We start from the raw sequence: 12,007 nt of genomic DNA, 5'->3' as shown, positions 1-12,007 counted from the left end.
AATCTATTTCTAGTTGCTGTTTCAAATTTCAATAGAGCTTATTTTGAAACTAAAACCTAGTTTTACTTCAATTAAAAAAAATCTCTGTAGTGATCTTAAATACATACATCGAGGTACAAGGGAATTAATTAGCGATATTTAATACTCTCATGTTTGACACTGGGACTAGTTAGTGTATACTATCTATCCCTTTTAAATCACAGCTTTTTTTTCTTAACATAGGAAAAAAAACATTATGCATAGTTGCATAATGTTGCTAACACTCTCTGTGGTTCTCCGTGCTATAAAACACACTATAGTACAGAGATCATAAATCAAATATTGCATGATTTAGCACCAGAACTAGTATTACCAGGATAACTGCCCCTGTACTATTATTAATAGCATTTCTGATCAGGACTGTATTGTGTTATGAAGATAAAAGCCTGTATCGCGCACAGTGGCCACAGCCACCTTGATACAGGAAATAACCAAGCATGCTGAGGCTTATGCTGGAAGCCCAGGATTCCTGTTCAGCAACTCAACACCTTCAGCACTATGGAAAAGAGCAATATCCCCTGCTGCAGAGGAATCTCCCATGTATGAACAAAGAAAAGTCTACTGACCATCACTTGTGCATTTCACCACATTCAGATCTGGGATCCTGGCAGGAGCAATGACGACTGGATGGAATACACCTCTAAATTTCATATCGGGTCCTACCAAACAGAAAGGCACTTTAGACAAAAAGACACATTCCATAATCACAATTCCAACACAGTGATGAAAATGCAAAATAAACTAAAAAAGTAGCCCCACTCCTTGCATGCACAGTGAAAATATGGTAATAGAAGACATTCTGACTGTACATACCCACACCAGTGTTCCCAACAACAAGAGGTGCTTTGGGGTGGGCAGCTTTCAGATCCTGTAATTCATCTAAGCTTACAGGAGAAATCCACATCATTCGCTCCCCACGAAAAACCAGAGTCCTTTTCGGTTGATTTTCTGCCATTCTCTGATGTGGAAACATAGCAGATTTACACATTTAAACATGGCCTTCCAGTACCTGGAGGAGGCCTACAAGAAAGCTGGGGAGGGACTTTTTCTAAGGGCGCATAGTGACAGGACAAGGGGAAATGGTTTTAAACTGGAAGAGGGTAGATTTAGACTAGATATTAGGAAGAAGTTCTTTACTGTGAGGGTGGTGAGACACTGGAACAGGCTGCCCAGTGAGATTGTGGATTGGATGTCCTCTCCCTGGAAGCATTCAAGGCCAGGCTGGATGGGGCTGTGAGCAACCTGGTCTAGAGGGAAGTGTCCCTGCCTATAGCAGAGGGGTGAAACTAGGCAATCTTAAAGGACCCTTCCAACCCAAACCATTCTATGGTTCTACAATATATACAGTTGGCAGGGTCTATAAGACACCTATGAGACTGGAAGTAAAAAGATCTTAAAATAAGGCAGTTCTATTTAATCAATCAAAACTGCACAGAAATTGTACTGCCAGGCTGATCCTTTGCACAGTGGTGAATTTTTAGATTTCATGGGTGAACCATCTTCAATTCATTCCAATGAGCTAACAGACCAGATTAATAATAAAAATAAGAACCTCCCCCCCAAACAAAAAAAATGTATGAATAGGGTCTGCAATTGCTGAAATTAATAGTAGAGTGATTCAAAATATTTAAGGAGGTACTTGCACACTTAGTTTGTTTGGAGATTACCAGTGATACCAGCAGCTGCATCCCTTTATACATACATATGGATGCCTGGACAGGCACTGTTCACTGATCACTTGGAAACAGCTTGTGAATTAGTGTTGGTACAAATACATAGACAGAAATGCCTACCTCACTGTTCACAGCTTCTGTCTGTAAGCAGACAACTAGTTATAGAGAATTTGGCTTTGAATCCATAACAATAATGCAAAGCGATGAGTTTTTGTATTTTCTAGGGCAAATGCTGCTGTCAGTAATGATGGACTATTAGCATTTTCCATTTCGGTGCCCTTATTTCAGATGCTTGTGTCTTTGCCATGCTTGAACCACTGGGGCTAAACACTCACCAGTCTAAGTGGCCATCTGACATTTTAATAGAAAAGATCAGAAAAAAATTATTTAAATGACAAAATGGGGAAAAGGCATTGTTAAAAAGAGTTTGTCATTCCGATTGCTGGGAAGCATTTGTAAATTCAGGTGCTGCTCTGAAAACCTGCCTAAGGCTACTTCTTTGTATTCTCACTTAATGATTAATTCTGCATCTTCAGTTTCCCAATATGACTTTTTTAAAAGTGTAATTAATCAGTGAAATCATTGGAATACAATAATATCAATCCAGAATGATATTTAAGATGATATAACATTTCTTCTGATGAATCACTGCTAAATATGGATTGAAAATGAGTCTTGAACTATGGACTACTATAAAGGAAAATACAGAGCTTAAGAGTAGACTATAAGCCGCAAAAATTACCATTAGTTCTGGAGGAAATATAAACTCCTGGGTGGGATCTAAAGGCTGGAATTCATCTGGTGAAAATAGTCTGACAGACACCTTAAAAAAGGAAGAAAACAAGACCAAGATTTTTTTCTCCTTATTAGTTCCATACAAAATGAAAAAGAAACTGTAAGGGTTCCACAGAGGTTGGTATAAAAATCAGTAACTCTATTACCTTTTGGATTCAATGCTAAATTGCTTAAATGGGGGGAGATGGCTGGGGAGGGAGAGGCTGGACACTGTCTGCCATGTGGCTAGGCATCAGTCAGCAACTGGTGAACAACTGGGTTGTGCATCACTTGTTTTGTGTACTCTTATCATCATCATTATTATTATCCCTTCATTTTCTATCCTATTAAACTGTCTTTATCACAATCCATGAGTTTTAACTTTTTTCTGATTCTCTCTCTCATCTCACTGTAGGAAGAGCAAGCAAACAGATGTGTGATGCTTAGCTGTCTGTGGGGTTAAACCACAGCAGAGTGTAAAGGCAAGTAACTAAAGAAATAACTAGTGGCTTCGTGTAGTCCTGCTGTAAGAAAGTAGCTGGTTTCACGGCAACCCACAATACTCAAAAAGCAGAAAAGTAGATTAGATAGTACTGAAAGAAAAAGAACAAAGTCAAACATATGCATGGATGAGATTTCAGATAATACTGTTTTAAACATTCATTTTTTTTAGGAACATAACAGTTCTTTGCACTCAAGCCAACAGTTAGTTTCTTAAGTTACATTCAGTGCATCACATTCAGTTACATTTAATTCATCACTACTTATTGCTTTTAGGCAGTTCCACATACGCCTTGATTTTTCATACAATGCAATGACTACAGTATAAGTAAAGCTGAGAATATCTGCTACATCATCTCCTCTACATAAAAATACACAAATAAATCTTAATTTTTATAAGTATTTCCACACTGATTGTGAGGAATAATAAAATATCTGATTTTACATATAACAAATGCAATATTATAGAAGGTGAATAACGTAGATTAAAATGGCAGAGGATGTAAATACCTTGAATACTTTAATAACAAGTGCTAATGCAAAATTCTCTTTTATATCCAACCAGGACAGTTACAATACTTAAAATATTACCTTCTCTTTTTTGTCAAATAAATCCTCTTCTTGATCCAAGCAACATTTTCCATTTGCTTTACTTTGACAGCAAACAGATTCCTAAAGTAGGAATATTCCATCAGTAGAATATTTCCCATAATGGCAATGATTTAAAGCCTGCTTTAGCCATTCTCTCCCTATATTAGATTTCACTTAAGAGTATCTCCTAACATTTCAATGGAGTTCTGGATGACATTTAATAATAAACTAAATTGGAAGTGTTAAAGAAACAATATCCAATAATATCTTAAAATCCTATGATATCAAAGTCCTTAATTGAAAATAATTTATACTATATGAAATCAGGTGGAGTTGTGAGAGCACACATTCTGCATTATTTCCTTTATCCAGTCAGTTCAGTCTCCTATTTCTTTCACTTCGACGTTATTTTTGCCGGTACTGACCAATGGTTAAAAAAAACAAAACAAAACAAAAAAAAACCAGTTGCTTACTTTGGATTGCCCTTCATAATCCAGGCTAGACACCAAGTTCATTTGTGGCAATCAAAAAAAAATTATATTTTTAAACAGGTTAGGCTTCTAGACACATATTATCTTAATAAAAATCTTCATGACTTGTACATACATAGACACTGTATTTCAGAATAATTCATGCTCCTCAAGCGCCTATTTCCACAGGAAAAATATTAGTTCATAAACATAGTGACAGAACTAACAGGCATAATCTATTAATACTCTAGAGAGTACTAACAATCACAACATAGTGATGAAAGTACTCCTATGATCACTAGTTCTTACCTTACAAAAGGTTTTACACGCATCTAGGATCGGCCTATATCCAGTACAGCGGCACAAGTTCCCTGGAAAAAGGAAATCATTAACAAACATATCTTTTTCTAAAGCACATGGGTTTAAAATGCTTTTCTGTGAGATTTGTGTTTTTGAAGCTCAAGGGAAAGTGTCAGCCTTCTGAAAGAGATAAAAAGATCACAGTATCACAAGACTTAAGATTTCGCAGCTCCTGAGAAAAAAGGCTTTTGTTTCAAAGTGGAATATGAAATATGTAAGAGCTTCACTAGAGGGAATGCTGACTACAGCTTAGTATTCAGGAGATAAGAGATTGTAGAAGGTTCTTCACCCACTTAAAATGTTTTTCCATCCCTTCAATCTGTTCTTAATAGTGGAGGAGCTGAGCATTATACCTTCCCACCTAATTCATCTCATCATAACAGGAAATGCCTTTGCCTCCGCTATGACTTTATAGCATAACAGATAACAGAGGATATTCTACCTGCAAAAAATGTTTCAATTTGCCCTTAAGATGGCCTGCATATGTCTTTACCTTATTTGACTGTTTAATTCCTACCACAAAGGGGCCTTCCTCCTGTAAGGCTTATGACACACTCAACTCCAGATGCAACAGGATCTCAGAAACTTCCATGTACAGCTATGTATCCATTCTGCTGTTATTTCTTGCACACTGGATTTAAAACACTTCAAAAGATGCAAATGAGGACATTTTTAACACCTGTCCCTGAAACAATCCACAACTCCATACTTAATTTTCCAAGAGAAAAGAATGATGGGGAATAATATGAACTCTATTGGGAAGCACAATTTAGAGTACATACAGGCATGTGTACTCACACAGACTTGCACTCGCATACATAAAGCATGAGAAGAAAATGGTTCGATGAAATAAGTACAAATTAGAAGTGACAATACTTGCCAGCCAGAGCTGCAGTCATCTGCTCTGAAGTTGGTTCTGGGTGGTTTCTTAACAAAGTATATATGGACATCACCATTCCAGGGGTACAGAAACCACACTGGGAGCCGTGGCACTTGGCAAGCCTTTCCTGAAATGAAACATCATGAATAGCGTTCTTTTCAGTGTACTTTGCCTTTGTAACAAACTTTCATAAATAACAAATCCATACTAAATGCTGTCTTGAAAGTAATTCTGAACTACTAAGGAAAACAATTTAAGCATTGTCAAATAATTATTTTGGGTATGATGCCCTAGCACATATTACCAAGGAAACTAACTAACCTTCAGTAGCCTTTTGTCTCTTCTACATCACAGAAGGGGCATTGTCCAAGACGTGCCATTAGCCCTAATGGCACAAATCTTAAGTACTAACTATTTGATCAGGATGTCAGTATTACAAGGGCTATCATGAGCCATACATCATCAGTCTTCATAAACCAACCAACGATCAGAAACTTGTGTTGCCTTCTGTTGTCATTTAACAGGGAGAATAATCAAAATATGAAACTCCCATGCCCTAAAAACATTGTCACTACAAATAGTCCAGACAAAGGAAGCAATCAGTACTCTTCTTACATAGTGATACTGTATTCTCACCTGCACTGGATGAATTCTGGTTCTTGTACTTCCAACACCTTCCACTGTGGTGACTGCCATACCATACAAGTAACAAATGGGAAGCAAGCACGCATTTGCTGAATAGTGTCTTTGGAACATTAAGGTGAATAAAGAACTTAAACACAGCTGAATATTATTTTTCAGTAAATTGGGACTTATTTTATACTTATAAGGCAGTCATTGCCATCATTTGGAATAAGAGGAGACTAAGGCAATATAGAAGAGTTTCCTTACTAGCTGTGTCTCTTGTCCCCAGACTGTATCAACAAGGGCATAATACTGACAGTTCTGGAGAATTTATATCTTCCTTAATACTTCAGTCTTTTCCAATTGTCCTCTCATCAATCCTACCCCCAAGCACCTTTCACGTGTGTTTTGGAGGAGGAAAGTGGGGAAAGGAAAGTTGGTGTAGTTCTCTGCAGGAAGCAAGTCCTCTGCTGATAAACTGAAATTCAAATTTCTGATCCAAAGGAAATTCTAATGAAAAAATAATATCATTCTAAATAGGAACAATGTGTAAAAATGAAAATTCTGGAAAGTTTTTCATCATTAACAATAAAATGTTTTGTTTTACCATAGCTTAAAAGTTTATTTTTGGTAGTGTCATTCTGATTCTTTTAAATTTCAACTCTTATTATAAGATTAAACATTTCATTTGTATTGCATTCTGACAGAATGCAATTGTCTAAAGGAACAACTAGCACGTTCTGACATTTTCCCCCTCTAAAAAACATTCCGTTGACAACAACGTTACTGTTTAACAATGTGACTGAAGTTTTCCCAATCTAAAAGTAATTTATTCCCACTTTCAGTTTAATGACAAAACTAGTAGGCATCATCTATTAGCACTTCAAGGCTCAAAGTCCTTTTTTGGAGAGGAGAGGGAGTTCAGTACCAGAAGGCTGGGTTGATCCACCTCATACTCTTGGCTGCCCTATCCTCACACTAGTCATGAGACAAAACTGCTGAGAAAAGCTATGTTCCAGGGGTCAGTACAAAGGATGTTATATTAACGTCTCCTAAAGAGAGAACTCCTCACTGCAGCTGTCTGCATATATTAGCAAATGAAGCATTTCAGCATAATGTACCAGCAAATACATAGCACAGTTGAATTAATAGAATTTTTTATAGTATCCTTCTTCAGATTAAATCAACTCTTCCTTTGGAGTATTTTACTAGTAAATGCAGATTTTACAACTGTATTTTTACAGTTTCATACATTCATATGTGGAAACTGTAACACAACCATAAAATACTGCATAGAGCTTTTCAGATTTCTTGTTAAGGATACCGTATCTTCTTTGAAGCTGGCTCATAAGTTGATATCATCACCGTGCAGGCACCACAGCCACCTCCTCCACAGGCATATTTAGTTCCTGTAAGACGGACTGAAATTCCGCTATTAGGGAAAAAAAAAAGTTTTATTTCTGCTTTTATTCTGTTATGAAGATTGAAGGCTGTCTTTTTTCTTGAATTTTGATGAAATCCATAATTGGTTACATTCAATAGCATACATATTAGATTGCTTTCTTTACTGGAATAAAATTTTTAGCAAAAAAAAAAAAGATTGAAGCTAAGGAATGACACAAAATCCTGTTTTCAAGGAAATACGAAACTCAATTCTGAATTCCTTTGGGGGAAGAGTAAGCAGGGACAGAAACGGGAATGAAATAATTTCACAATAATTTTACAGCAGGACACTGAAACTAATATTTCAATTTTTTCCCAGAAGTGCCACTGGAAATGTAAGGCCCATCTATAGTCAAAATTAGCTGTCCTCCTAGTCATTTTATCTCAACCATGTTTGGAAGCTTGCAGGGAAAAAATCAGTACCTCAATCTGGCTGAGTGGTTTTAGATACAGTTGTGCAGGCACATCTTAGGGAATGGCACACTATCATACAGTAGTAAGCAACAAAATGCGGGAATAGTCTACGTTGGTATCTGAACTATAAAGTAAAACCATCAACTAGCTCCTGAAAACAAATTAATCTTATCCTTGTTTTAAAGACAGAGTACAAAGATATAGCAAGGTTAAATGATTTTTTAAGGTGCCATAAGGGACCTGAATTTTTTCACTCACCAATGTGCTTTAAACAGTGAAGTAGAACTCTTGTGGTAAAGTTGGTATGGAGCTATGTTTTTTGGTTCAGTGGAGCCTGAATTTGTTCAGATTACTGAAGAATAACTTCTTAAGTACTTGAACTACAGAAACTTATTCTTTTCCAGGCTCCTCCCTATGACTGACCAGTAATGAAAATGTTCCAATTCAATTTTTTCTTTTGAGACATTTATAAAAACTCTCTGTTGTGTACATTCTCTAGTGTATGGTACCTGTCGCTATGTCCTTTAGGGACGTGTTTGATGAGACAGCCTAGGAAGCTGCCAAATAGGGGAGACTCTGCTTTTCACATCTGCTCTCTGATCCTGGCTCAGGGTCCCTAAACATAACACATTACTTAACAGTATTACACAACAGCTTTACGAACGCTGGGCTCTTGGTGCAGCAAATTCCAGAAAATTGCTAACAGCTGAGAGCAGACACACAGTCATACCTCTGAACAGGTGAACAGAAAGAGAGGGAAAGATCAGAGCAAGAGCAGAATTTGTAACAACACAGAAAGCAACTGAACTCTACTGTGGACTGAATCCAAGACAGGAGAGGAAATTGTCTGCAAAAAGAAAACTGGCAAGTGTGAGTTCTAGTCCTTTCAAATTCTGTTTTGTTAATTACTATTTTTTTTCTGTTTTAAAAACATACTTGTTCACATTGACTTACTATTGAAACCTGTTTTTTTTTTTGTTTGTTTGTTTTTTTTTGAGTTTAGAAATCTGTTTGGAGTACTTAGAAGAAAATAACATTATTACAAAATTCCAACAGACTTAGGCCATCATCACAAGGTCTTTCCTCTTTCCAGGGAGAGAGAGTTTTTACAAAATGTGGAGACTACTACTCTGTTAAGCTTTATTCATACAGGCCAAAAAGTTCTTAGGAACAGACAGATAGATAAACAGATGCACATAGTGCCTAATAGGATCGCTTGTTTGTTCAGGAAACTAGGCTAAAAACACAGCAGCTCACTGAAGAGTATTTGACTTAAGACCATCATACTGTTTAATACAGCTATTTTATCTTAGGGAAGTCACAGCTTCTTTAACCCGGTAAACAGCCTTTTCATTATCATTTATGAGAATTCTGCTTGAAGAAGGATTTCAACTGAGTGACTTCAAGGAAAAAATAATCAAGAAAAGGATACGCCTCTTTCGCAGATAAAACAGCAGCATCTGTTCGGGATCGGCATTTTTCTCTATTATCTGCAGGAAATAGGAAAAAAAAAACTTTAAGAAAGTAAAGCTTTTCAAAATTTAGGGCACAGGCTACATTACCACAAAGCCAGAACAAAAACCTTCTCTGGTTCCCTCTCACAGGACTACTTGTATTGCCAAAGCCTACAGGAGAGTTTGGACTTTGAAAATTCCTTCACAGACAGATACGTTTCCAGCATCTACTAAAAATAAATGCTGCTCACTGAAAGGTCATACTGAGGGAACTGATCTTCAAACACACTAGAAATAAAAATGCAACAGGACTTTGCCACAATAGAGGTAGCATAGCATAAAGAATTAATCATTTGCAGATTTAAAAGTCTCTCTGGCACTTTAACCTACTAGGATGAAGACCAGAGGAAATCTCTAAGGCTGTCAGCAGGAGTAACTTTTTTCTAGTTTTGTTTATATAAACTTTCATTTATCTTACTAGACTAACAACTGAGAGCAATAAAAATGCCTGCATTGTTGTCTCCATTAGAGGATTTCTTATTCCATCGCTTAGAATCAGCTAGTTCCTTGCAGTTGCATTAAATCAAAAACAAGTTTTGGTTCGCTCTTGCAGTATTACCTTTACAATGGCGAACAGACTAAATTTTGGCACTTGAACCTTGTTGACTAACTTTTGTGCCTCTGTAAATTTCCTCTCCAATAACCACTGCAGACAAGAAGCCAGGCACATACAAATGAAAACAAAGTTCACTCATCAGCCAAATTTGATAGCCAATTGAAAGTGCACTTCATTTTGATACATTTTTTTCCCCTAAGCTCAGCAGAACTAGTCAAAATGGCACGTTTTAAGCAATAATTGTCCAGCTCTGATGCTTCTCCCCTTCTTACAGTACTTGTTAGATGCAAGAGAACTAGCTAGCCATAGTAATACTAGCTGACTGATTCACATTCCGAAGTCTTTGGAAGGATTCAGGTATGCTCTCCTGAGGACGAAGTCTGAGAAAACTAAGTCCTATCTGCGCCCACGCCCTTGAGGGCTACTTTTGAAACAGCAGTTGCTCTTTCCCCAGACTCCCTCTCAGCGACACTTACCTTTCTCCCATTCACATAGAAAATCAACTCCGCAGTCCCCACCGCCCCTTGCAGAGACATCGTTACGTCCCAGCCCGGAATCCCGAGGGCAGCAAATCCCGCGCCGTCGCGGCAGCAGCCGGAAAGCCTCTGGGCAAGCAGGGAGGGGCCGCGCCGCAGAGGGCGGACGGGCAGCGGCAGAGCCGGGGGAGGCGCCCTGCGAAGCGGCGCTTGGCCAGAGTCAGTCAGAAGGAGGTGGGTGTCTATTGAGTAAATACAATGTTTATTTAAATGTCCTACAGCCACTGTAGGAAATTTTCAAATGCAAGCTCCGGAATACTTTTTCCTGACTAATTTCAATGTGTTGCGTTATTTATATATTAAAATATATCCTTACATGGAGGACACAAAAGAGGTTCTAAGGCTACACGTTCTAAGGCTGCAACTGCAGCCAGATTTTTCTTCACTGAACTGTTCAGGGTCCTTCTGCGTTGCCACATACGCACACACACCAGTCTGAGATGATTATATATATATTGGTCAGATAAGAGATGGCTATTGCAGTTACCTTTAGTGAAGTAGAAAACTTTGTTGTTTAATAAAATAGAGCAAAATCTCTCAGGAAAATTCAGGTATTTCAGACTGATGTGAGGAGTAGAACACATTTCAGGCATTTCAGGGAAGGAGAGCTTACTTATTCCTCTGAGTTGACATATTCGTCTATGGGTGACAGAAGGGCTGTGTAGCTTTACTTAATTAGTGTTGCTTAAGTGACCCCAAAAGTTACAAGTCGCTTTTTTTCTTAAATTTGAGCTGATCACAAAATTAATTTACTTCATTCTGTTAAAGTATCTTAAAATATTAAGACACACGTCCCACTTTCTCAAAGAACACATGTTGCTGAAAAGCAAAATGAACTAAGTGAACTGCTATTACTTTCTTTGAGGGCTGCTCTGAAAATAATGCCTCCTATTTTGTTATGATGGCCCACAGTGTCAGAGGAAGATGCTGGCAGTATGGCAGTAGAGACTGAACCTTCCCACCAATATCCTGTTACACGTTGCTGCTGTGTGACAGATGGCAGCAGAGGGGCAGTCTGACAAAATGGTGCCTGACATGGATGTGTGGGTGAAGCAAAGGTGTGTCACTGAATTCCTCCATGTGGAAAAAATGGCACCCACTGACATTCCCCGACCCTTGCTGAATGTTTATGGAGACCAAACAGTGGAACTGAGCACAGTGAGACAGTGGGTGCTGCATTTCAGTGGTGGCAACAGTGGGTCACTTCTGCTGGTGCAAGCTTTCACAAGTGCAGCATGCAGACTCTTGTTGGAAAATCATGTCTTGTAGCTGAGAATTTTCTCTATCAAGTAGTGTTACTTTGCTCTTTGTATCTGTTATAGTTCCCAAGGAAATAAACAGGAGGCATTACTTTTGGAGCCACCTATGTAACAGTTAAGTCTCCAAAGTAATTTTAAATTGTGATAAAACCCAGTAATTAGTGTTCATAAGCCCCGTCGAAATTTTGCATAAATTTGTACTCGCAAGATATTTTTCATTAACTTCAAGGTATGCTAAGCATTTATAAGGGCTACTTGCACAACTGTGGGTTTATAGAATCACTGTTCCCTCTTCCCGTTTAAGTGTATTGAAGATAGTTTTCTTAAAAAATTTAAAACAATCAAAATCTTTCAGTGGTAAACTAAATTATTA

General features: G+C 37.8%; 1 protein-coding gene across 2 annotated transcripts in view; it reads right to left on the bottom strand.

Moving 5' to 3' along the window:
- AOX1 (aldehyde oxidase 1) overlaps positions 1-10,649 on the bottom strand; it is a 41,202-nt gene extending 30,553 nt beyond the window's left edge. Inside the window, exons 1-10 of one of the 2 annotated variants that reach the window (XM_021400811.1) lie at positions 10,316-10,649; positions 9,202-9,259; positions 7,237-7,333; positions 5,925-6,033; positions 5,289-5,415; positions 4,358-4,419; positions 3,579-3,659; positions 2,455-2,535; positions 853-997; positions 606-698 (exon numbers count right to left, since the gene is read on the bottom strand). In XM_021400811.1, the coding sequence (XP_021256486.1) occupies positions 606-698; positions 853-997; positions 2,455-2,535; positions 3,579-3,659; positions 4,358-4,419; positions 5,289-5,415; positions 5,925-6,033; positions 7,237-7,333; positions 9,202-9,259; positions 10,316-10,375 (913 nt within the window). In that variant the 5' untranslated portion in view covers positions 10,376-10,649. The remainder of the gene's footprint in view (positions 1-605; positions 699-852; positions 998-2,454; positions 2,536-3,578; positions 3,660-4,357; positions 4,420-5,288; positions 5,416-5,924; positions 6,034-7,236; positions 7,334-9,201; positions 9,260-10,315) is intronic. The other variant, XM_021400812.1, reaches the window with a different exon arrangement.

Source organism: Numida meleagris, chromosome 5 (assembly GCF_002078875.1).
Source record: "Numida meleagris isolate 19003 breed g44 Domestic line chromosome 5, NumMel1.0, whole genome shotgun sequence".
NCBI lineage: Eukaryota > Metazoa > Chordata > Aves > Galliformes > Numididae > Numida > Numida meleagris.
The sequence above is the reverse complement of the archived record's forward strand: the minus strand, read 5'-3'. Positions and strand labels throughout refer to the sequence as shown.